The sequence below is a fragment of the Oncorhynchus keta genome, chromosome 26 (genome assembly GCF_023373465.1).
Source record: "Oncorhynchus keta strain PuntledgeMale-10-30-2019 chromosome 26, Oket_V2, whole genome shotgun sequence".
In the NCBI taxonomy this organism is placed as follows: Eukaryota; Metazoa; Chordata; class Actinopteri; order Salmoniformes; family Salmonidae; genus Oncorhynchus; species Oncorhynchus keta.
This window is the reverse complement of record NC_068446.1, coordinates 12,190,190-12,216,845: the sequence shown is the minus strand read 5'-3', so window position 1 is coordinate 12,216,845 and position 26,656 is coordinate 12,190,190. Positions and strand designations below refer to the sequence as shown.

The 26,656-nt window shown below is 43.4% G+C and overlaps 1 protein-coding gene across 2 annotated transcripts; it reads right to left on the bottom strand.

Annotated features, from left to right (window-relative positions):
• Window positions 1-343: 343 nt before the first annotated feature.
• LOC118358957 (U1 small nuclear ribonucleoprotein 70 kDa-like) lies at window positions 344-26,382 on the bottom strand. Of its 2 annotated transcripts, none has more exons than XM_035737006.2 (10): window positions 26,359-26,382; window positions 13,354-13,507; window positions 13,176-13,238; window positions 12,921-12,975; window positions 12,769-12,833; window positions 12,440-12,502; window positions 12,227-12,308; window positions 3,279-3,380; window positions 2,999-3,101; window positions 344-2,723 (listed from the first exon to the last, which is right to left on the bottom strand). In XM_035737006.2, exons 2-10 carry the CDS (start codon window positions 13,498-13,500, stop codon window positions 1,907-1,909), a joined length of 1,497 nt encoding a protein of 498 aa, XP_035592899.1. In that variant the 5' UTR covers window positions 13,501-13,507; window positions 26,359-26,382; the 3' UTR covers window positions 344-1,906. The 2 variants fall into 2 exon arrangements, with proteins under 2 accessions (XP_035592899.1, XP_035592898.1); XM_035737005.2 differs by lacking the exon at window positions 26,359-26,382 and adding an exon at window positions 15,825-16,022.
• Window positions 26,383-26,656: the final 274 nt, after the last annotated feature.

Here is a 26,656-nt window from a genome sequence, read left to right as displayed (position 1 = left end):
ACGCTCTTATCCAGAGCGACTTACAAATTGGTGCATTCCTTATGACATCCAGTGGAACAGCCACTTTACAATAGTGCATCTAAATCTTTTAAGGGGGGGGGGGGGTGAGAAGGATTACTTTATCCTATCCTAGGTATTCCTTAAAGAGGTGGGGTTTCAGGTGTCTCCGGAAGGTGGTGATTGATCGCTGTCCTGGCGTCGTACATAAGGTACGATTGGTTTAGTTCCTCCCAGTTGCTGGCCCACACTCCAGTACAGTAGGTGGCAGTAAATGCACCATAAGGTTGGATGCCAACCAATGATGAACCTGGTAATTTAGATTACTGAACAGGATGACACTGACTAAATGTTTAAAAACAAAACTTTATTTCAGGAGAATCAGAACAATTCCATTGAGGGTTCCCCAGTCTTGCTTTACAGAATAAAAATGAGCAATATTTGCCAACTCTTGGACATGCACTTTGCAACACATTTCCTTACTCCCACAAACATTTTCAATAACCAGGATCCAACCAACCTTTATGTGAGTAAAGGACATCAGATACAAAGTAATGACAGGCCGTAGACATTTTTGGGGTAAATTATCCAAATGTCAAAACAAAAAATACAATATACTCCACTTAGTCTAGTGTAAGTAAAATTAGAAAAACAGTGGAAATGCTTTTATGCGCAAATATTGACACAATTAACCATCATATTGAAGTAAACTTGGAGTCATGTGGTCCTCCCACAACAACTAGTCGGGAAAGCATGCTGTTCATTAAACTACAGTTGAAATAAGTGAACTTCACAGGGTGGTGAAAGTGCAAGGTAATTAGCTTGATGCTTACTAACCAATAAATATCTAGGGTCTTCGTCTGGTGACATGATAATCTATGCTTGGTTGTTAAAAAAAAAACTATTGTCCATGTCACGTAGGCAATATGTGCACTCTTAGCCAACAGCACACAGATCGTGCTATTGGTTAGAGCACACATGCCAATACTAAAGTGAGCACACTCACTATAACGCAATCAGTGGAGTTGAAAATGTGATGAAACCCATTTAACTAGTTTTTCATTTTTGATACATGGGAATTTAACCACAAAAAGCTTTTAATTTGCACTACATCACACAGCCTTTTATTTGCAACAAGTCAATAGGATGGAAACATGCGCATAATGTTTAAGCAGATTCAAGAATATGTGCATGAAAATCTGTCGCCAATTGAATGGAAACCTAGCGGTTGCTGTACATTTTCTTGAGGGTAGACATGTGTCCACAGTTGAGTAAGATGTTCTCAGGATTGTACTTAAAGTAAAAGGAACATGAAGGCTCCAAAATTATGAAGGAAAAAAAATAATCTAACAATAGGTTAGGGTACTGCTTTTGTGTGATCATGGACTCATACAAACCATATGGGGGGAAATGTTAAATAAAACCAAAATGTAACCCCAATAAAAAAAAATACCCTGGTTGAATAAAGAAAAATACACCAACTGAGATTAAGAAAAAGAGAAACAAATATTTCACCCTAACTACACCATCTCTGCCTCGCTCATGAAGGGATTGTAAATCAGACAATTAAGTACTTGACAGAGCAGAATGTGAGATTAAAGTTCCAGTTGGGGGAGAGCGTGAATGTTAAGGGACAGTGAGCACCGTTCTCAGTTTGGTACCGAGGGACGGGTTTGAAATAATTGTGGTGTGGACCTCATCCTTGGGGTTCAAATACAGAACAAACAAAACCCTACTTAACCCATAAAACAGACAGTTTGTTTCTTATGCCTACACTGCGCCGTTGTGGTTTCTAACAGGGCAGCAGCTCATTACAATATCCTTCACACTAACAGGGAAGGGGTATGTGGGTTTGTGTTGGATACATTTATTTTTTTGAAGGAAATTAGTAAAGATGGCAAAGCCCCTCTTAATACTCTTCTGCCTGGGTCTCCGCCTTGTAGCCGTTCTCATTGGAAACGTAACCCTCCCCCGATTGCACAGACTCTTGGTCCATCATCAACCCATCCTGGCTGTTCTCCTCTGGCTGGGGCGGCGCATCGCCCTCCTCCCCGTTACCCACGTCGTTCTGCTCGGCTGAGGGTAGCAGGAGAGAGCCATGCCGGTCCTCCCTGCGCTCCCCGCCACCCCGCTCCCTGTCTCTCTTATGCTCCCTGTCTTTCTCCCTGTCGCCCCTGTGCCTCTCACGGTCCCTCTCACGGTCCTTGTCCCTGTGGCTGCGTCTCCGGTCACGGTCCCGCTCCCTGTCTCTGTCCCGCTCCCTCCCGCCACGCTCCTCTGCCACTTCCTCACCCACACTAGGCTCTTCAGGGATCCTCTCTCCTCCCTCCCCTATCATACCATCTCCTAGCACCAAGCCCTCATCACCTTCGCCACCCTTGCCCCTCTCCCGGTCTCGCTTGCGCTCTCGACTGCGGCTCCTCCTCTTCCTTTCACCTTTGTCTCTGCTCCTCTCCCTGCTATGACTGTCTCCCCCTGGCCCTCCTCCCCCCCGCTCCCTCTCTCGGTCTCTCCTCCTGCCACCCCCTACGCTCTCCTCTGCGGGCCCAGCCTGGACCAGACCCCTGTCACCCCTCTCCCTGGAGCGGGAGCTGCGCCTGCGTCTTTCCCGGGACCGGGACCTCCGTCTCTCGCCACCGCGCTCTTTCTCCACCCCCCGCTCGCGCTCACGGCTGCGCTCTCTGCGTTCCCCTCTGGGCTCAGGTCCACGTTCGCGCTCACGTTCCCTGAGGTGAAGAGAAGGGCAAAAATAAGTCAACTGTCAAACCTCTATACAGAAATATCAAGTCAGTCAAACAACAAAATGTCCAATCCCAAATCTACCGCTGGCCCATACACTCTACACAGATCTAAAATAAATTGATGTAACTAGGGAATATGGTAATAAATCTCGCCTTCAGATTATCCAATTTGTTCAGGTCTAATGGGTAGGGCCTATTTAAAAATAGGGTGACAACCCTCCCTTAGCAAACCACCCCAATGGCCCAGTGTAGGTACTCACCCTCCAATTGGGGGGTGGTCATCATAACGTGAGGTGTCGTCTCTTCCAGAGTGCTTGATGTTGACGTCAGCCCCACCTCTCCTTGTCCCACCAAGACCACCGCCTGGTTAGGGACAGAAAACAGGGCTCATTGTAATACCGAAATCATAGACAGGAAATGAAAGCATTTAAAAACTGACAAAATATTTAAAAAAGGATTCATAAAATGACCAATTTTAAATGGCATGACTGTAGTATGGATGATTATGCACCGTCACAGAGATCATGTACAGTTCCTCACCTAGCCTGCGGGGATGCCATCCCTTCACAGTGCGGCCTCTCTCCACATCCACCAGCACTCTCCTTCCGTCGATCTTCTTCCCGTCTGCATGCTTGTAGGCAGCTGGGGGAGGGGGGTGAGAATAAGGTAGAGAAGGGTAAATTGGAGATCTGCGGTTTTAAAGTTAAGGTTAACAAAGAGTGCATGAATATACTGACCAGGAGCAGGTGAGGTAGTGTGGGGCTGCTCTCTGGGCAGACCATGTAGTAGTAGACCTTTTTCCACCACTAAATGCTGCATTTACCTGCACATCTCTCTTTTTGAAGATGCACCACAGTTTAAGTATTTTGTTGTGCCAAGCATGTGCCATGTTGTTGTTTACTTCAGTAAATCTTTATTTTGAAATGCTAAAGAGGGATAGAATAAAGAAATTCATTCTAGCCCAAAATCACAAGTGAGCCGGTATAGCAGATAAGGTTGACAAAACCGGGGGCGATGCATTGCAGCGCTAGCTGTGCCACAGACACCCTGGGTCGAGCCCAGGCTCTGTCGCAGCCGGCAGCGTCCGGGAGGTCGCTGCCACGGGGCGACGCACAATTGGCCCAGCGTCATCCGGGTTAGGGAGGGCTTGGCCGCACTAGCAACTCCTGTGCCTGGCCGGGCGCAGTGCACGCTGACCAGGTCGCCAGGTGCACTGTGTTTCCTCCGACACATTGGTGCGGGTGGTTGGATGTGTGTTGTGTCAAGAAGCAGTGCAGTTGGGTTGCGTTTCAGAGGACGCATGGCTCTCGATCTTCGCCTTTCCGTACGGGAGTTGCAGCGATGAGACAAGACTAACTATTACCAATTGGATACCACGAAATTGGGGAGAAGTTGACAACTTCCATTGAAAGCATTTATTATTAAAATCTCAAACCTTATATTTTATTATATCAAGTTTGCCATATAATATATTAAAACAAAACATTGAAGTTAGGCATATAATGATTGCTCTGTTCAGGTGTGGTTTCTGTGGAGCACTAGAGACCAATAATTTAAATCTTACTTAGGTCCAGTAATGACCACACTACTGTTGAAGAGGGTCAACCGCTCACTGTTGAATGGCTCATTTTACCTTGAAGCTAAGGTTATAGTTTAGACCAAGGGTACGCAATTCTTACATGCTGACCACACCGCTCACGTCACACGTGCACTGCAAAATAAATGTACACATATGTTATTCAATCATTTCACCCACACTGCTCGAGCGTCTGCGTGGCTAGGCTCTTAAATATAAATTTTATTTGACGCTCAACGCGCTGCAAGTCCGGCCTCTCCCATCTCATTGGTTTTTAGGAGCATGTACCCACGTGGATGATTGAAAGATGAACTGACGTCCACACTCCTGTCGGTTGTAGTAACGCACCGTAAAGTTAGTTGCCAACCTCCATATAAAGTCCAAAGAAGTAAAAGAGAACCCTGCGGACGGAGAGATGAGACAGGAATTTGGTTTACCGTTTTTATCTGTGGATTAATTGTCGGAGTAGAGGACCTTGTGCATTTCAGGTAAAATAACCCAATGTATATATCAAGACAAATTAGCTAACAGACGCAAGCTAGCTAGCTAAATTGCCATAAATGTTTAATGCTTTTCGACCCGTCACCAAATTAATATAATTGTTTAAGAGTTTGTTTTGATATTTTAATCTGCGTGTCCTGATCAGGTCTGGTGTGGGGGTACAAAAATCAACATGCGTGCGTCCGGTTTGGTCAGCGTGTTACCCTACGCGGTCCTGAGCCTGCTGCTTTTCTGTTCTACCTCATAATTGCACACCTGGTGTCCCAGGTCTAAAACAGTCTCTGATAAAGGGGAACAGGCTTCCGAGGTCCAGAGTGGAGTTTGAGGAGTTTAGACCAATCAACGGTCTTGACTTGGCACACAACTAAGCTAAAATATTACATCTAAGGAAGCAAGCAAAAATTCTGAAAATCAATTATAAACTCAGCAAAAATAAATCCTCACAGCAAAGTTTGACATACATGTGACTAACAAAAATGGTATAATGTGTCCCTGAACAAGAGGGCGGGGGTCAAAACCAAACGTAACAGTTGGTATCTGGTGCATTATGTATTGCATCTCCTCCTCATGGACTGCATCAGATTTGCCAGTTTTTGCTGTGAGATATTACCCTACTCTTCCAACAAGGCACCTGCAAGTTCCCAAACATCTCTGTAGGTAATGGTCCTAGCCCTCACCCTTCAATCCAACAGGCCCCATTCGTGCTCGATGGGATTGAGATCCGGGCTCTTCACTGGCCATGGCAGAACAGACATTCCTGTCTTGCAGGAAATCACGCACAGAAAATGCAGTATGGCTGGTGGCATTGTCACGCTGCAGGGTAATGTCAGGATGAGCCTGCAGGAAGGGTACCACATGAGGGAGGAGGATGTCTTCTCTGTTAAGCACAGCATTGAGATTGGACTGATCTTGTTGTCATTGCAGGCAATGATGCTGTGACACACCGCCCAATACCATGACAGACCCTCCAACTCGATCCCGCTCCAGAGTACAGGCCTCAGTGTAACGCTCATTCCTTCGACGACAAAAGCGAATCCAACCAATTGTCATTTTAATCCATAGAGACGTGAAGGAGAAGCTCGTCGGATGTTGATCTCTTCTCGGCTGGGTCCTCATTGGGACCAAAGTTCCTTGTTGTTAAGAGACTCTTTCTGCTCTTGCAGTCGCTAAATACAGAGGCCATCAAGGCAGAGTAGGATAGTCCTGGAGTGCGAGACACAAATTTAAAAAGGCCAAAACATGCATGCTCACGTGAGTTGGATGGTGAGACAAAACCACGACTCGTCAGTGAAGAGCACTTTTTGCCAGTCCCGTCTGGTCCAGCGACGGTGGGTTTGTGCCCATAGGCGACGTTGTTGCCGGTGATGTCTAGTGAGGACCTGCCTTACTACAACAGGCCTACAAGCCCTCAGTCCAGCCTCTCTCAGCCGATTGCTGACAGTCTGAGCACTGATGGAGGGAGTGTGCGTTCCTGGTGTAACTCGGGCAGTTGTTGCCATCCGGATGTACCGGTCCTGTGCAGGTGTTACACGTGGTCTGCCACTGCGAGGACGATCAGCTGTCCATCCTGTCTCCCTGTAGTGCTGTCTTGGGTGTCTCACAGTACGGACATTGCAATTTATTGCCCTGGCCACATCTGTAGTCCTCATGACTCCTTGCAGCATGCCTAAGGCACGTTCACGCAGATGAGCAGGGACCCTTGGCATCTTTCTTTTGCCGTTTTCCAGAGGCAGTAGAAAGGCCTCTTTAGTGTCCTAAGTCCTCATAACTGTGACCTTAATTGCCTACCATCTAAGCTGTTAGTCTTAATGACCGTTCCACAGGTGCATGTTCATTAATTGTTTATGGTTCATTGAACAAGAATGGGAAACAGTGTTTAAACCCTTTACAATCAAGATCTGTGAATTTATTTGGATTTTTACTAATTATCTTTTGAAAGACAGGGTCCAGAAAAAGGGACGTTTCTTTTTTTTGCTGAGTTTATATGTATACCCTTAAATTACAGTGTGCAACATGAATGGCTCATGTAGCATTGCAAAGATTTTTACATGAAACTATATAATTTAAATAGCTCCAGTGATTTAGAAAATACCCAACCTTTCATAACTTTAATCTCATGGGATTCTGTAAAAATGCATTAATTTAAAAGCTACGGTAAGCAGATAAATAGACCATTACCGATATTACTTTATTACTGAATACTGCGTGTCCCTAGTGGTTAGCCAACGGTTAAGAGTGTTGGGCTAGTAACCGAAAGGTTGGTGGTTCAAATCCGAGTAGACTAGGTGACAAATCTGTCAATGTGCCCTTGAGCAAACCCTAATGGCTCCTGTAAGTTACTCTGGATAAGTGTGTCTGCTAAATGAATAAAATGTAAACAAAGTAGTCCAAGCAGTTGACAGTACTTCATTGTGGAGTGCATTTGAGAGCCTGCTGTGAAAAATGCTTGCCGACTTGAAATTAAAATCAGATGACAGTAATTCATGTCGCACCATATTTATGTATTTCCGCATTTTCACATCAACCTCTTACCCAGAAGGAACAGTGAATAGGCGTCACCGTGCGTCAAATCAGACACCCACCTGCAAAGTGCAGGTGGAATTGGGGATTTTCTACCAGTAGCTATGTTTCCATCCAATTGGCGACAGATTTGATTGGCAAATATTCTCAAATCCAAAGTAAATGCAAATTTTCCCACCAAACTGACTTGTTGCGGATTTTTAAAAAAGGTGCGTGACGACGTAGTGCACACAACTTAATTTTTCACTTAAGTGCTGTTGTATAAAAATGTAAATTGAGTGGTCACAAACCTGCGTTTAATAGCAAATGTGCCTACACTGGTATTGGCATGTGTGCTCTAGCAAACAGATTGCATATACAGTACGGATAGGCTAGACTACACGAGATAATGTATGAGAGAATATTTTGTCACGGTAGTCAAACATCGATCATCATGTCACAAGCATAAGACCCTCGATATTTATTGGAAAGGAAAATCAAGCTTATCACCGTGCACTTTTCACCACACATATTTTATCTGTAGCCTATTAAACTGCATGGTTTCCCCAAGTTGTAATGGGAGGACCACACACACACACATTATATAGTCATTTGATAAGATTATAATTACAATCAATATTTTGCACAAAAGGCATTTACACCGCTATTTCGCACATAATTCAATTTTATAGACACAAAGATCCCACCATGCCAAACTAACAAATTCTGTGACATTGGTTTGAGTTCCTGAATATTTACTCTAGATTGCCAGAGTACACAACCTTGTATGGCAATGCTACATTCTTCTTACCCAATATATGTTGTGCTTCAGAGTATATTGAGACTAGAGTAAATTAGGTTGCCTTTACATACAACCTCTGACCTTGTAATACTGGTCTAGAGGGGAGATATAGGGGAGGGGTCATCTCAATACGAGGAAATGTTAAATGTGACCATGTTCACATACCTTAGTGGGAGTTTTATGAGCTGCTGTGTTTGTTTTTCACCAACTATCTTACCACCGTCTGGACACGAGCGCAGTGTCGGACTCAGAACCTCCCAGAGCATAGGGCTTCCAGTTGCAAGTCAACATGGCAGGCTCCTGCCAGATTTACCACCACATAGAAGCTGCAGCTTCTGAATCAAACTCAGAACACACACAAATATATACTCCCTTGGCCCAGACAGTCTTGGGATCAGTCTATTATGACCGAAGAATTCGGCGAGATCCATGATGACCCATCCTGGCCTCTACACTGGTCTGCTCTGCTGTGGTAGACGATCCAATGGGAAATGGCACTCTTTCCTCTTTATATCCAATCAGAGGGCCTTACCAGAACCACTCACTTTCATAGCCAATCTGAGGGCCTTACCAGAACCCTCTCTAGATCATGGCAAATTATCACTGTACTAATGACATCTCACACGTTTATACTACCAGGGGGCCTTACCACAACCCCTCACTAACCTAACCAATCCAGGTTTGTCTTACCACAAACCATAACCTTCTCAACCAATCAGACAGGACTTTACTCAAAGGGGGGGTTGCCTTACCTCGACCCCAAAAACGACTCGAAAACATGGCCTAAATATAATCTTACTATACAAGCACACATACGGTGCATATCAACACAAAAAAAATAACAGAAAGGTATGTATCTAGAGAAAATTGGATGTGTTTGGTGTAGGCTAGAATAAATGTAGGCTAGTAACAGTGGTGACATGTTTCCTCACTAGACTGGTTCTATTAGCTGTATACAACAGATCCTTGCTATCAGCTGTGCTAAAGAGATCTGGGGGTGAGATGACTGCCATGTCTGAATGAGCTACCGCTATGCTCTTGTTGGCATCTGCTCTTGCCTAGTTATATAGTAGGGGCAAAGCTACATGTGCGCATAAGTATGTGCCTTGCTGAAAAAGTGTTTAGAGTCCCTTCGTAACCCTATTCCATTAAAGCCAGCTCAACGCACACAAGAAAGGACCTTAACTTACAAGGCTAGGGGATTTTGTTTAGGACGTGTGGTCTTTTTGATGCAATGTTATGCAAAATATTGCTATTTTCTTAATGATTATGCAAGAGACAACTTGATAAAATGCCCGTTTCAGACAACTAAAATACTCAAATAGTAAAAGCACTTCGGTCCATTTGTAAAAAAAAAATAAAAAAATAAAAAAAGGTGCTAAAATGGATACATCTGAGGTGGCTTTAACACAAAAGGAAAACTCATAGGGCACCCATTAACTGACTAATGGCCTGGGGGGTGCATTCAATGGTCAAAGCACCAGCGCCATCTTATCAATGTCAATATTGTTCAAGCAACATAAGCAGCTTCAAACAAAAATGTGCTTTGCCCATTGAACGTAGCTCCTCTTCCCTAAATAGGATGGAGGGTGGAAAGAAAGCTTACCCATCATACAAACCCATCATACCAACCATATACTGAGCTGTGGTAGTAGGGTGTAGATGTATCATAACCATCATCATCATCATCATCATCATCTGCAAGCCAGCTCTGGCCAATAGCCATCACAGATAGGCGGCTGCAGTGGCAATGAGAACAACAAACAATTAATACACTGCAGAGCCAGCATAGACATCCCCTCAAGTCAACCCTCACCTGAGTCACATCATACCAAGGGTGGGCGACCCTGGTCCCGGGGAACACTACTCCCTGCCTGTTCATTGCACCATGGGTGCATGAACCGAAGTGCTCCAGCAATTAATCAGTGGCTGCGTTTCAGGCCAGCTACATTGCAGTCGCTCTGTGTGGATACTTGCCTCATCACCGACTAGCAGTCAGGCATCAGATTCTTATTTTATATGATTAGCTGATATGTAAAACACCTACCCAGGTGATGTGATATCTGGCAAGTGACTGCAATGTAGCCGGCCTGAAAGGTAGCCAGTAAGTAGAAATCTTAAGAGGCCAGATTTAGACCGGGAACACCCGCCTGCCTGATAATTTTAATATGATAAATGACAATACCAGCAGGCATGGTAGCTCACCAGGACCAGGGTGGAGGACCACTGATATGAGCTGATAGAAATGGCCTAGTGTCACACAAAAGCACAGAGAGGAGGGTACCCAAGTTAACCAGACAAGTTGGGAGGGGGGGGTACTAGCCTGTTGGTGGCCTGTAGCTTACCGTTGGTGGTCCAACCAGGGAACCCACCCGTTCCACAGAGGACTTAACATTAACCATTACAGGCCTAACCTAATGCAAGCAAAGGCATTCAAGGTGACCAGAAGAACAAGGCTTAGAAGTTGTTTATACATACAAGACATAGGCCAAATCTTCCCACCGAATGGCACCGCCACATAGAAGTGCCATGGCTGGACTAACTGCACTCACTCAGACAAGTGCAGTACAGAAACCCTTTCTTGAGTTAGTCAAGAGGTCATCATGCTCCACAAACACAAGACAGACGTCACACAAACCTCACTCAGCACCTTGTTTCCCCTAATTAATAACATAGCCATTCTAAACTCAAAGTTCTGAAAATAAAAAGGATGGATGGATTTTGGTGACCCTTGTGTTCAGAGTTATACCTTCAACTTGTATGGACTGTGGATCCATATTTGTAACCCCCTTGCCAGTAGGCTTGGGCGTTATACCGTATACCGGGGTATTTGGAAAAAGACAAGGATGGTTTTTCCATACTGTTGAAACAATTTCTTTGAAATTTGATAAATTTGAACATTTGTAGCTACTTAAGTAAATACCTGCAGTCAACTTGTACAATACGTTAGGAGATAAACATTGAGTTCTTCATTTCACCCGTTACATTAAAATGAAGCTTACTGTAGTCCCGTCATGTGGTGTTTGTTTACAAGCACACAACTACGAGAGACCGGAGCCTTGGGAGTCATTCACTGTTGTGCCGCATAAGCCAGGTGATCTATATACAGTAAGTCTAAAAGTTCTCCTCTATGTTTGGTTGGCTAATTTAGTAGCTAGTTAGCCATCTAGCTAAGTGGTTAGCTTCTTGCAAAAAACAAGCATTCGCTTGGTAACAGCAGAGAATCCCCTCCTGGATCAAGAGCCTTGTTGGCAAATATTAGTTTTGTGCATGCAGCAAACTGTGTAGCATTTGAGTTACTTGTATAGTTTAGGTCAGAAACTGTACAAAATGTTCACAATGCGTTTAGCATTCTATGGAATTTTACATGTACTTGTTAGTAATGCTAACCTTCAGATTAGAGTATCAGTGGGTTTTGAAAACAGCACCGCTTGGGTTCAGTGCCAGTATTAACGAATATCCCAGTATGACAAGGTCGGTATGAAAGCATGACAATCTGGATACCGCCCAAGCCTACTTGCCAGTTAGTTCTTGTCTGACTCTTTTCATACCATTGTTCCAAACCATAGTCTGGACACTTTCCATTCAACATGTCCTTGCAGCATAATCAGACCAGCGCAGAACAGCTCAGTGTGCCTCAGCAGTGTGAACATTTTAAAAAATATATATTTGGCAGATATTAAGACTGGGCCTAGACCTATGGATAAATGTAAAACCAACACCCATCCTGGCCCGTCAATGGGAAATCACACCAGGGACAGCATAAGCTGCTAGTGCAGTACAGAAAGAAAAAAAACATTTTAAAAAACGGAGCCTAGTCAGTTTGCACCATAAAAAAGGTGCTATTCAGTCAAGAGGCTTCCTCGTACACTGGGCAAGAGTATAAGGTGCTGATGTTAACTAATAGTCAGCAACACCAACTGCTACAACTTCTAAAGCTATAGTGAAATTACAACCATTTGTAAGCTGCCACAATCTGGTGCCTTCGTCATTTCTCACTTACACAAGTCCTTCAACAAATACTATCCCACCTACGTACCCTCCCAGCATTCAGACTCCCATTTGAGATGAGGTGGGTTATAAAGGGGGTTGGTCTCTCGTGGTACTCACAGTGCATGTCTCTCTCGTGCTCGTACTCTATGAAGGCGTAGCCTCTGGGCTTCCCTGACCGCTTGTTGTAGACTATGTAGATCTGAAAGAGAGAGCGACTATAATAAAGCTAGCTGAACAAGCTGGGGGGGGGCAAGAGGACCAACTGCCACTAACAAATGGCCAATAAGTTGTATTGTAAAACCAATGGGCGGTTTGGGAGACAAAACTTACCCTTTTGATGGGTCCATAGACCTCAAACTCACGGCGAAGCTTGGATTCCGTTGTGTCATAATTCTGCAGCAATGATAACAGTTAACATCGATCACAGGTGCCAAATACAAAAGGTGTAGACTTCACTGGCAGCCTGGTCTTAGAATTGTCCTTAGAACACACTTTGTCTTTCATACCAGTCGATAACAAAGCATCTGCATTTTCTTTCATTATATTGTGGTGTATGTGTGCTTCATTTGTTATTAATCACTACCCGGTTTAAGTATCAATGGCCAAAACAGGATGGAAGGTAAAGATGCCATGGAAGAGCCTGTATAATGCACACTTACAACACGAGCCACAAACAGGGTCTTGAAGGCATCCCCCTGAGCATTGGGGTCATTGTGTGGATCCCCTAGAAGGCAGAAGCCAATATTACAACATGACTTCATCAACTTTCAGTAAATCCTATGAATGTCACAAGCTCATCATGTCAACTTACAGAGTTTCAGTTCTGTCTCCACAACCGTCTGCCTCCTCTCGATCTTCTCCCTCCTCTGTAAAACAGAAACAGGTTAGCTAGGCCCCTCAGATGCAAACCCCAAATGGGTACTGTACATGTACATTAAAGCCATGTACTAGTATAACCTACTGAAGATTCGTTATCCAATCTCATTCAGATACGCATTGAGGTTTTAGAGACTAAAAGTGAAAGAAAATGTCTAAAACAAAGTAACCCCTCTTCCAATTGTCTCACCTTTCTCTCCAACCTCTCATCACGAGTTTCTGCCCTAGTAGGGGGAGGGGCATCTCTGGGATCCTATCAAAACAGTCCAAAAGTTAAGCTAGAGGGCCAAAGGCATTCAATCAAATAGCCAACTATCCATCTCATTCATGAAGAGTAATTGCACAAGAACTAGGTAGGTTTGCCTTACCTCAAAGTGCCTGATGAAGGGAGCGATGCCACAGTATGGCTGGTTGTGGTGTTTCTCATGTGGAAGCTTCTCCAACTGGGTCAGAAATGGTATGGGGTCCCGCGGCGCAAATAGGGCCAGCAGATTGGGAGGTAAAAACTGGGTCATCTTTCACCTGCAGCAAGAAAAATACATGTTTAGTTTACAAACTACATAGTAACTAATAATGCTACCTAATATAATGTTTACATACATTATTTAACTCATATGTATACGTATATACTGTACTCTATATCATCCTTATGTAATACATGTATCACTAGCCATTTTAACTATGCTACTTTGTTTATCTCATATGTATATACTGCACTCAATACCATCTACTGTATCTTGCCTATGCCGCTCTGTACCATCACTCATTCATATATCTTTATGTACATATTCTTTATCTCCTTACACTTGTGTCTATAAGGTAGTAGTTTTGGAATTGTTAGCTAGATTACTTGTTGGTTATTACTGCATTGTCGGAACTAGAAGCACAAGCATTTCGCTACACTCGCATTAACATCTGCTAACCATGTGTGTGTGACAAATAAAATTAGATTTGATTTTAATATGCAGACATGGAGTTGGTTGCCTCAGTGTTGTCATTAGGCAGTGTGGACAGAGCCACAAAGGCTTGGAAGACCATTGCGATAACCATGTGCAGCTCAATTTCTTCTGCAAAGCTAGCTAAATTATTTCCATGTAGATAGCAAGGTAAGGCAACATCTTATTTTGATGTGTGGAACTAGCTTCGAAGCTAGTGTCGAACACTGATCAATGTTGCCAAAAAAAATGCTCAAATCTTCCCATTTTCAAGGAAAATGAAGGCCGCTAAGACACAGGTTAACGTTAACTCGCCAACATGAGATTTCTCCCCCAAAAACAGTTACAAGGATAGCTAGCAGAAATAGTGAATGCTTTAGGCTGATACACCACAAAAATAAAAATGCAACAACTTAAGATTTTACTGAGTTACAGTTCATATTAAGGAAATACAGATGTAGATGTTAGCGATACCACGCAAAAAAGGGTGTGGATCAGAAAACCAGTCAGTATCTGGCATGACCATTTGCCTCATGCAGTGCAGTTGATTGTGGCCTGTGGAATATTGTCCCACTCCTCAATGGCTGTGCGATTCCAGCTTCCTGGAATTGCTTACAGATCCTTGCGACATGGGGCCGTGCATTATCATGTCGTGCCATTCATCCATCACTTCATGTTTCGACAATGGGACTCTCATCACATCACATCTCATTACTGTATCTCTGTGCATTCAAATTGCCATCGATAAAATGCAATTGTGTTAGTTGTCCGTAGCGAATGCCAGCTCGTACCATAAACCCACCGCTATCATGGGGCACCCTATTCACAACGTTGTCGAACCGCTCACCCACACATGCTGTCTGCAATCTGCCCATTACAGTTGAAACAGGGATTAATCCATGAAGGGCACACTTCTCCAGCATGCCAGTGGCCATCGAAAGGGTGCATTTGCCCACTGAAGTCAGTTACAATTTGGACATGTTGCAGCAGTGTATAAAATGGAGATTGCACAATATGAGAAATGTACAGGAGGGCATAGTCAGAGGGAGTGTACAGTTAGGATAGAGAAAGCACTGTGGGGGTGCCCATGCACTTGGGGATCAAAAGTGCCCGAGAGACAGGTTGAGATTGCCAGAGTTCGAGTGGTGCAAAAAGCAGCCTATGTTGAGGCAGCGAATAGAGCAGAGAATAGCCCGAGGGTGAGAGAGTCGACTGGGAGCCCGAGTGAGTAGGATTTCTTGCATTTAGAGCCATGGTCATCAACTACACTGATTAGAGGTCGACCGATTATGATTTTTCAATGCCGATACCTATTATTGGAAGACCAAAAAAAGCCGATACCGATTAATCTGCCAATTTTATTTATATATATACACACACATACATAAGTGGGGCAAAAAAGTATTGTCAGCCCCCCCCTCTCAAGCATCCATTAATCTCTGCGTGTACATAGCGCAGGGAGGCGGGGAGAGTCCTTCAAGACTAAAACGAACAAAAATTTCACAAAATTCCGTAATATATGCACCAACTGTTCCGGATAAGGACGCCTTTAGAACAAGCATTTCGTTACATGGTTAGCAAATGTTATTGCGAATGTGTGTGTGACCAATACAATTTGATTAGATTAGTCTGGCTTCCGACGAGACACCTCAGTGGGCTAACTGAGGCTAACAACGCAGTCAAACAATGGACCTTAGCCAATCCACCAAAGCTTTAAGCTAGTTAATTACAGAAAGACCAGATACCTAAAATAAAATATGGTGCAAATGTGATACATTTTAATATGTCTAGTTCGGTTAACTAAACTGGAATATGTAACGTTATATCTACCAAAACGCTAACCACTGTCCAGCGTAGGCCTCGTGCCTCCACTCAGGGACACTACACATTTATGGCCCACTCACCTTAACTCTTCATTCAATCCCTTTAAAACTCAGAGAGCCCGAATCAGGCAACGTGGAATAAGAGCGTGCACTCTAATTGTTCCACGCAAGATGTTTCCCCACAGTTGAATATACTTGAGCTTCAGCTTGATTAGCTTCTTGCCAGGGAAAAATATTTGTCCTCAACTTAAAATGGCGGGATGACGTAAAGCGACAACACTGTCGCGACAGTTCCTCTAATGTTTCACGAAGCTTCGGGCTAATTTACGTGAGACCTGGTTTCCACAGAGAGGATGGGGAAGAGAGAGAGGCCCAACTCCGCGGAAAATCTGTCTCCCTCCAGCAGATGGCGATTTTTCGTTGTTTCGCCGATCAAGCAAAGACTTTCTGTATGGAGGTCAATGAAAGTGTTGAAATATGGCTTATTTGCTACGTGAGGTTTATTTGATTGAATAGATGTTTCATACTGTTTACGTTGTTACGAATGTACTGATATAAATAGGACACGTAACATCCCGGCAACTTTGTGAAAAATCGGAATGGTCTCGAGATGGATATGCATATTCATGGTATGAGGCTAGTAGCATAGCATCTCTCTCCATTAAATACAGGTCGTTGATATCAAAAACCCTCAGTGATTATTCAAAAAAGATTACAATAATGAGATGTATCAGGAGACTGAAAAGATTTGGCATGTGTCCTCAGATCCTCAAAAAGTTGTACAGCAGCACCATCGAGAGCATCCTGACTAGTTGCTTCACTGCCTGGTATGGCAACTGCTCGGCCTCTGACCGCAAGGCTCTACAGAGGGTAGTGCGTACGGCCCAGTGCATCACGGGACCAAGCTTCCTGCCATCCAGGATCTCTATACCTGGCGGTGTCAGAAGTGTTGGATCCTGTGTTTTACATTATAGCCATTACCATATATATGATTGAATATTATCTGCTGTTGGCTTGTGTGGATGTATGTATGTGTTATGCAACATAGCTGACTTGAAACATTGTTAAAAGCTTCAGGGCCATGGGCCTTTCTCATGATGGAAAAAAGACAGGAACTGTGCAATGAGTTTTAGGGGTGGCACATTCAGAGCTTGGTGTTGTGAGAACAAGCGGTCTTTTGTTAGATAACAGGAGCCAGGTGCGAGATAACTGTATGGAGCATGAGAGCCTGGATGTTCTTCACATCTGTCAACAGAAGCGCCAAGAGGCGGGGACCCGCCTGAGCGCCTGCAATAGGCTGAGCAAGTTTAAACCACGCCCAGTCTCTACTGTGATAGGCCAACAGACGTGTTGGAACTGTCTATCACAGTATAAAGAATACTGTTTTTACATACGTCTTGTCAGTTATCTAGTCTGCCCTGCGTGGTATTACAGTGAGCCCGTATATACGAAAGTTGCATTTGCCATTTATTACCGAGCTAATAAAAAAATACATAGTATAAAATCGGTGACTCATTGTTATATTTATCCTGATACCAGATTTGAATTTACTCAATCCTAACAGAAGAAGGCCCGAAAAATGTTCAAAGACTCCAGCCACTCTAATCATATACTGTACTCTCTGCTTGCGCACGGCAAGAGGTACCGGAGCGCCAAGTCTAGGTCCAAAAGGCTTCTTGGAACAGCTATTACCCTTGAGCCACAAGACTCCTGAACAGCTAATCAAATGGCTACCCCCCGTTTATTATCTACTTTAACTCTACTAACATGTACACTACCGGTCAAACATTTTAGAACACATACTCATTCAAGGGTTTTTCTTTATTTTTACTATTTGCCACATTGTAGAATAATAGTGAAGACATCAAAGATAATAAATAACACATATGGAATCATATAGTATAAAAAAAAGTGTTAAACAAATCAAAATATATTTTATATTTCAGATTCTTCAAACAGCCACCCTTTCATCTTTACCTTGATGACAGCTTTGCACACCCTTGGCATTGTTGGCACAATAAAATAACAATAACGAGGCTATATACAGGTTTATGTGCAGGTTAGTCGAGGTAATTGAGAAGATGTAGGTTCGGGTAAAGTGACTATGCATAGAAAATAAACAATGCAAAAAGTCTGTGTTGCCATTTGATTCATGGATGGAAACGGACGTTAATGAACTTAAAAAGGAAAACATATTTTCGAGAGAAGCCTTACTTGACATATAGACTAGATCTATGAGATCAAATCTGGTACTTACTGGTATCGAAGAAGAAAAAAGCGGAAATCGCGGCGAGTTAATTATTTATTACTTCACTACAAATCCTAGGTGATGTTGTCGATAAAATCCAACTCGAACATGTACACCGTTTAGGACAGAGAGGACAGAGATATGAGCGCCCAATCGTTGCCAAATTTGCATTCTTTAAAGATAAAATAATGGTTAAAAGCCTGGGTAAAATACTCACTGGCACTAAAATAAGCATGAATGATCAGTTCCCGAAGGAAATTGCAGAACGGCGAAAAGTTCTCTACCCACTCTTCAAGCAGAATAGACTAAAGGGAAAATGTATAGCTCTCATAGTCGATAAACTGTATATTGATACCCAAATGTTTCCGAGACACCAAAACTACACCATGGCTACTCTAAATATTACAAAGTTGCCATGGAGGAGTCGAATAATGGAACACTCAGTAATATCCATGGTGAGGATTTAAAAAATATATATTTAAAAAATAAATAAATATATATGAAAACAATAAAATAGTACACTATAACAATCAAGACAGGGAATGTTGTAAAATGATTAGTATTCAACTTTCAATTTATAAAATTGTATAAATAGATAAGATAGGATCATTATCGAAATAATACATCTTCAAATATAAGGAACTGGAACAACAAAGTTACTCAGAATCAACATGGTAGGGATAAAAACACAGCAAACAGAGGACTTAGAAAGCACAATATGTGGGTATGTACATGTGTATTGTGATGGAAGGTGGGGTGTGTGTTTTTGTGTTTGGAAAAGTGTGGAGTTAAGGTTTGAAAAAAGAATGGATGCGAATACCAGATCCCATGTGTATTTGAGCAGGGGTTGTGAGAGAGAGCTTTCAATTTTGTACAGATATGGGATATACATTTTAAAATAAATTATAAATATAGTTTAGTTATTTATTGTCCTATCATGATGGAACGGTCCCCAACCCTATAAAACTAGACACCCATCTGAGTGACCCGTACACTAAGGAGAAGTCTTTATCTATTTTATGGGTCTACCATAAGTAGCCTATACGCAGCCAAAACAGGAAGATAAATGCGGTCAGAGACCAACTAAAGCAGCACCGCCCCCTCAAGATTCTGAGCCTGCCTGGCAGGGTTGGGCCTACAAAGCCAAAGTCCCCTGATGGGTGAGCATAATATACAAGGAATTTATCAAAGCTGTTAATGAGAACCTTGACAACCTTGTACCTAGCCGGTGGGGATTTGGGTGGGGTGCCCCCACCCAAGTAGTGGCAGTGCTGGCAACACTAGCTGCAGTAACCCATGGGGAGGGGGTCACACTCAGACAATCAGAGAGGGGATAAATTACTGTGGCCCTGGTGACACGGAATAATCAAAGGTCTGACTGCACAGAGATACTTGGGAAAATGATCACAACAGGGGACCAGCGTGTGTGTGTTTCAGGGGAACGGGGTGTACCTGATCTCCAACAGCTAGGACTTGACATTGATTAATACAATTGACATATTTTTGCTAATTTTTTTGCTAAATTCTGCATGCCTTCTCAAACAACTGCAACTCTATTCACACATCAATGCCTTTCTTGAGTTGGGCTCAGAGATGGAACAACTGTTGAACATCTGAGCTTGTGGTTGTTTGTGGGGGAGAGGGGTCGAGTGTGTACAAGTACGTGTGTGTGTGTATGTATCCCACATCTGTTGCTATGGGGTTATGATGTTAGGGACAATATAGGATGAATCACAATAATTGTTTCCTAAAATAATAATTGCTTGCCAAAAATGTAATCTTTGTAATGGCAATAGTGCTTATAGGTAACAAATCTTTGCATGAACTGCCTGTCACGCCCTGACCTTAGAGAGCCTTTTTATGTCTCTATTTGGTTTGGTCAGGGTGTGATTTTGGTGGGCATGCTATGTTCTGTTTTCTATGTTTTTGTATTTTTATGTTTTGGCCAGGTATGGTTCTCAATCAGGGACAGCTGTCTATTGTTGTCTCTGATTGGGAATCATACTTAGGCAGACTTTTCCCTTCTGCCATTGTGGGAGGTGGTCTTTGTTAGGGGCACTATAGCCTTTGTAAGCTTCACGGTCGTTTTTCGTATTTCTTGTTTTGTTGGTGACATTTTAACAAATAAAAGAAAATGTACGCTCACCACGTTGCACCTTGGTCTCATTCTGACGATGGCCGTGACAGAACCTCCCACCACCAAGGGACCAAGCAGCGTGGCCAGGAGGAGCATGGATCCTGGGCCCGGAAGAAGAGCGAGTGGAGGACATCTTGGACATGGGAGCAGGTTATGGCAGGGGACAAGACCCTGCCATGGAAACAGGCGGAAGTAGCAAGGGAGGAACGACAACGATACCAGGAGTTACTGCAATGTAGCAGGTATGAGAGGCAGCCCCTAAAAATATTTTGAGGTGGCACACAGGGAGATTGGCGGAGTCAGGTTATAGACCTGAGCCAACTCCCCGTGTTTACCGTGGGGAGAAGTGTGGTACTGGTCAGGCACCATGTTATGCGGTGAAGCGCACGGTGTCTGCAGTGCGCGATCACAGCCCGGTGCGCTACATCCCAGCTCCCCGCATCTGCTGGGCTATGGTGAGCATCCAGCCAGGACGGATGGTGCCGGCTCAGCGCGCCTGGTCTCCAGTGCGTCTCTTCGGCCCAGGATATCCTGTGATGGCTCTGCACACTGTGTCTCCGGTGCGTCTACACAGCCCAGTGCGTCCTGTGCCAGCGCCCCGCATTTGCAGGGCGAAGATAACCATCCAGCCAAGACGGGTTGTGCAGGCTCTAAGCTCGAGACCTCCAGTGCGCCTCCACGGCCCAGTGTATCCGGTGCCTCCGCCAAGAACCAAGCCTCCAGTATATCTCCCCAGCCTGGTGAGTCCTGTGCCTCCTCCCAGAACCAGGAATGCTGTGTGTCTCCCCAGCCTGGTGAGCCCTGTAGCAGCTCCACGCACCAGGCTGCCCATACGTCTCCTCACTCCAGTGATGATCCATGGCACGAAGCCTCCAGTGATGATCCATGGCAGGAAGCCTCCAGTGATGATCCATGGCAAGAAGCCTCCAGTTAAGAGCCATAGCACGAAGGCTCCAACGACGGCCTCCAGTCCGGAGTCCCCCAGCGACGGCCTCCAGTCCGGGGCCCGCAACGAGGGTCCCCGCACCAGAGGTGGGGCGGGGTCTACTACGTCCCGCACCAGAGCCGCCACCGCGGATAGATGCCCATCTGGACCCTCTAGGTTCAGGTTTTGCGGCCGGAGTCTGCACCTTGGGGGTGTACTACTGTCACGGCCTGACCTTAGAGAGCCTTTTTTTGTCTATTTGGTTTGGTCAGGGTGTGATTTGGGTGGGCATTCTGTTTTATTTTCTATGTTTTGGCCGGGTAAGGTTCTCAAACAGGGACAGCTGTCTATCGTTGTCTGTGATTGGCAATCATATTTGCGGCAGCCTTTTTCCCTTCTGTCATTGTGGGAAGTTGTCTTTGATAGGGTCTATAGCCTCCTTGACTGTGTGCTGCTCTGGCCCCCCAATGGTGGAACAAATGTCACGACGCCAGGACAGCGGAGTCAATCACCACCTTCCGGAGACACCTGAAACCCCACCTCTTTAAGACTTTTTGTCACCCCCTTAAAAGATTTTGGTTTGGTCATAAGGTGAATGATTTGTAAGTCGCTCTGGGCATTCTGTTTTAAATTTTAAATGTTGGCGACATTTTAACAAATAAAATAAAATATACGCTCACCACGCTGCACCTTGGTCTCATTCCGACAACGGCCGTGACACTGCCTACATTATTACGCATATTATTTGTGAATTGTGGAAATTAAGATAAGCAAAAAAATAATTATATATACACTACAGTTCAAAAGTCAACTGGCAGCTTCATTAAATAGTACCCGCAAAGCACCAGTCTCAGTGTCAAAGAGGCGACTCCGGGATGCTGGCCATCTAGGCAGAGTTCCCCTGTACAGTATCTGTTCTTTTGCCCACCTTAATCTTTTCTTTTTATTGGACTGTCTGAGATATGGCTTTTTCTTTGCAACTCTGCCTAGGTACAAGGTTGTCACGGCTGGTGTTTTGCGGGTACTATTTAATGAAGCTGCCAGTTGAGGACATGTGAGGAGTCTGTTTCTCAAACTAGGCACTCTAATGTACTTGTCCTCTTGTGCAGTTGTGCACCGGGGCCTCCCACTCTTTCAATTCTGGTTACAGCCAGTTTGCGCTGTTCTATAAAGGGAGTAGTACACAGCGTTGTACGAGATCTTCAATTTCTCTGCAATTTCTCACAAGAAATAGACGAGTTTCAATAGAAAGTAATTTGTTTCTGGCCATTTTGAGCCTGTAATCGAACCCACAAATGCTGATGCTCCAGATACTCAACTAGTCTAAAGAAGGCCAGTTGTATTGCTCCTTTAATCAGAACAACAGTTTTCTGATGTACTAACATAATTGCAAAAAGGTTCTCATGATCAACTAGTCTTTTAAAATGATAAACTTGGATTAGCTAACACAACGTTCCATTGGAACACAGGAGTGATGGTTGCTGACCATGGGTCTCTGTACGCCTATGTAGGTATTCCATAAAAAAATCTGCCATTTCCAGCTACAATAGTCATTTACAACGTTAACCATGTCTACACTGTATTTCTAATCAATTTGTTATTTTAATGGGCAAAAAAAGTGTTTTTCTTTAAAAAATAAGGACATTTCTAAGGGACCCAAAACACTGTTTCCAATGCTTGTTCAATGAACCACAAACAATTAATGAACATTCTCCCGTGGAATGTTCATTAAGACACTAACAGCTTACAGACTGTCCGCAATAGGCTGAGAGAGGCTGGACTGAGGGCTTGTAGGCCTGTTGTAAGGCAGGTCCTCACCAGACATCACCGGCAACAAGTCGCGTTTGGGCACAAACCCACCGTCACTGGACCAGACAGGACTGGCAAAAAATGCTCTTCACTGACGAGTCGCGGTTTTGTCTCTACATGGGTGATAGCCGGATTCGTGTTCATCGTCAAAGGAATGTGCGTTACACCGAGGCCTGTACTCTGGAGCGGGATCGAATTGGAGGTGGAGGGTCCATCATGGTCTGGGGCAGTGTGTCACAGCATCATCGGACTGAGCTTATTGTCATTGTAGGCAATCTCAACTCTGTGCTTTACAGGGAAGACATCCTCCTCCCTCATGTGTTACCCTTCCTGCAGGCTCATCCTGACATGACCCTCCAGCATGACAATGCCACCAGCCATACTGCTCGTTCTGTGCGTGATTTCCTGCAAGACAGGAATGTAAGTCGCTCTGGATAAGAGCGTGCTCTGGATAAGAGCGTCTGCTAAATGACTTAAATGTAAATGTAAATGTCAGTGTTCTGCCATGGCCAGCGAAGAGCCCGGACCTCAATCCCATTGAGCACGTCTGGGACCTGTTGGATTGGAGGGTGAGGGCTAGGACCATTCCCCCCAGAAATGTCCGGGAACTTGCAGGTGCCTTGGTGAAAGAGTGGGGTAACATCTCACAGCAAGAACTAGCAAATCTGGTGCAGTCCATGAGGAGGAGATGCATTGCAGTACTTAATGCAGCTGGTGGCCACACCAGATACTGACTGTTACTTTTGATTTTGACCCCCCTTTGTTCAGGAACACATTATTCCATTTATGTCACATGTCTGTGGAACTTGCTCAGTTTATGTCTCAGTTGTTGAATCTTATGTTCATACAAACATTTAAACATGTTAAGTTTGCTGAAAATAAACGCAGTTGACAGTGAGAGGATATTTCTTTTTTTGCTGAGTTCATAATACAAATCGAGGTGAGGGCGTTGGAAATGCTTTTGGCGGTTGATCTGCTTCTGTTCTGTGGGTGGCACGGTGTGCTCTTTTCGAAGTTTGGGTCCCGGTGTCTCGGGGGCCCTGGGACTTCATGGCTTGGTTTTTGCTCTGACATGCACTGTCAACTGTAGACAGGTGTCTGCCTTTCCAAATCATGTCCAATCAATTGAATGTACCACAGGTGGACTCAAATCAAGTTTTAGAAACATTTCAAGGATGATCAATGGAAACAGGATGCAATTGAGCTCAATTTCAAGTCTCATAGCAAGGGTCTGAATACTTATGTAAGTAAGGTATTTAAAAATAAAAATAAATTATACATTAGCAAAAATTCTAAAAACTGTTTTTGCTTTGTCATTATGGGGTGTTGTGTGTAGATTGATGAGGAACATTATTTCATCAATTTTAGAATAAGGCTGTAACGTAATAAAATGTGTAAAAAGTCAAGGGGTCTGAATACTTTCCGAATGCACTTTAAATGGAGGCTTAAATATCCAGGCCTAGTGAGATATACATAGCAGAGGCTCAAAAACCTTGGCATCATACTTGATTCCAACCTCTCTTTTTAAAAGCATGTGAAAAAGGTCATTCAAATAACTAAATTCAATCTAGCTAATTTCCGATTTATACGAAATTGTTTGACTACAGAGGTAGCAAAACTATACTTCAAATCTATGATACTCCCCCACTTAACATACTGCTTGACTAGTTGGGTCCAAGCTTTCTGTACAACATTAAAACCTATTCAGTCTGTCTACAAACAGGCTCTCAAAGTGCTTGATAGGAAGCCCAATAGCCATCATCATTGTCACATCCTTAGAAAACATGAGCTCTTGAGTTGGGAAAATCTTGTGCAATACACCGACGCATGTCTTGTATTCAAGATCCTTAATGGCCTGGCTCCCTCCACTCAATATTTTTGTTAAACAGAAAACCCAGACATATGGCAGCAGATCCACAAGGTCTGCCATGAGAGGTGACTGTATAGTTCCCCTAAGGAAAAGCACCTTTAGTAAATCTGCATTCTCTGTGAGAGCTTCCCATGTCTGGAATACACTGCCATCAGACACACATAACTGCACCACATATCACACTTTCACAAAATGCTTGAAGACATGGCTAAAGGTCAATCAGATTTGTGAACATGGTCCCTAGCTGTGTGTTGCCGCTTTCCATGTTGTCTGTGGCTTGTGAGGTATGGAAACACTTTGTTGCTTTTATGAATTTTGTCTTGCTGCTTTTTGTTCTATGTTTCTCTGTCTGTATGCTATGTCTTGCTTGTCCTATGTTGCTATGTCTATGGTGCTATTGTCTATATTGTAATTGTTTTTAATAACCTGCCCAGGGACTGCGGTTGAAAATTAGCCGGCTGGCTAAAACCGGCACTTTTACTGAAACGTTGATTAATGTGCACTGTCCCTGTAAAAATAAAATAAACTAAACTAAACTAAAATCCTAGCTAGTCACTTTGACTAGTTTAAAATGTGTTGATAGGGGACAGAATGTGGTCAGACCATCATACCAACATATATTACTCTTACAGAATTTCCACGTACGCAAGGATATTGGAAATTGAATCAGCCTATTGGATGATAATTTGTTTTTAACTAGGGCATAAGAATTTATAAAGGACATAACATAGGTACAGCAGCTCCCCTTATTGTATGAATGTGCCTTTAGAGGCCATGCAATTCAGCACTCATCTCTAAAACAAAAGCAATTTAGGTCCAAAGAGTCCATATTAACAAAGCAAATGGAAGGACTAATAGTACAGACAGATAGCAATAAAAACTGTACCATAGAGGCACATAATAAGTTAGAGGAAAAACAAAAAGAAATTGAGGAACTTATTCAAGAAAGATCAAGTGAAATATATTATAAAAAATAGAGCAAACTGGATGGAATATGGGGAAAAATGCACCAAATTATTTAGAAATGCCCCCAAAAATAATTTACTGAAACTTGTGACAATGATGGAGTCACCCATGATTCACCAAACAATATTTTGAAAGAGGAAGCAAGTAGTTTAAGCACATTTTAATTTCAGTCTCCTCCATCTCCACTAACCAACGATAATTGTATGGATTTATTTCTAATAATTATGTAAAATTAACTAACTAATTATCGCATGTGAAGCCCAAATTACAGTGGAGGAACTTCTTGATGCAATTAAAGCCTTTAAGTCAGTGAAAACTCCAGAGTTGGATGGCATACCAGTGGAAGTATACCAAACCTTTTTTGATGCACTCAGAGGACCGTTATTAGCATGTTTTAACCACTCCTACACACGTGGTAGATTATTAGTTACTCAACAAGAAGGTCTGATTTCATTATTACTGAATCATGATCCAAGTTCTAAATATAAAGACCCTGTCCATAAAAAAAATGGAGACCCCTTACACTGCACTTTTGTGATGCAAAAATTCTAGCAAAATGTATAGCGCATGGAATTCAAAAGGTAATGTCTGATATTATTCATCCTAATCAGACAAGTTTTTTACATGGACAATAAATGGGAGATAATATAAGACAAGTACTTGGAAACAGGTGTAAGGCTCTGATTGTCCACAAGAGGTCACAATGTCCTTCTTCTTAATTGTCTGTGTTCACAGGCACTCGTTCTGGAAGAGTGTTCTTCGGAGGACAGCTAATCAGCCGTCTCGATGATTCCCAGAGTGTTGAAGAAAGCAGTGTAGTCGGCGATGATTTGAAAAGAGTAACCGGATGGTCCTACTTAAATTCACTTTTTTAGATACAGTACCGAGAACAGCACCTCAACCGTAACATTGACTGTTAGAGGCTACTTCGTCTTCTTCAACCTTGTGTTGATTTTCA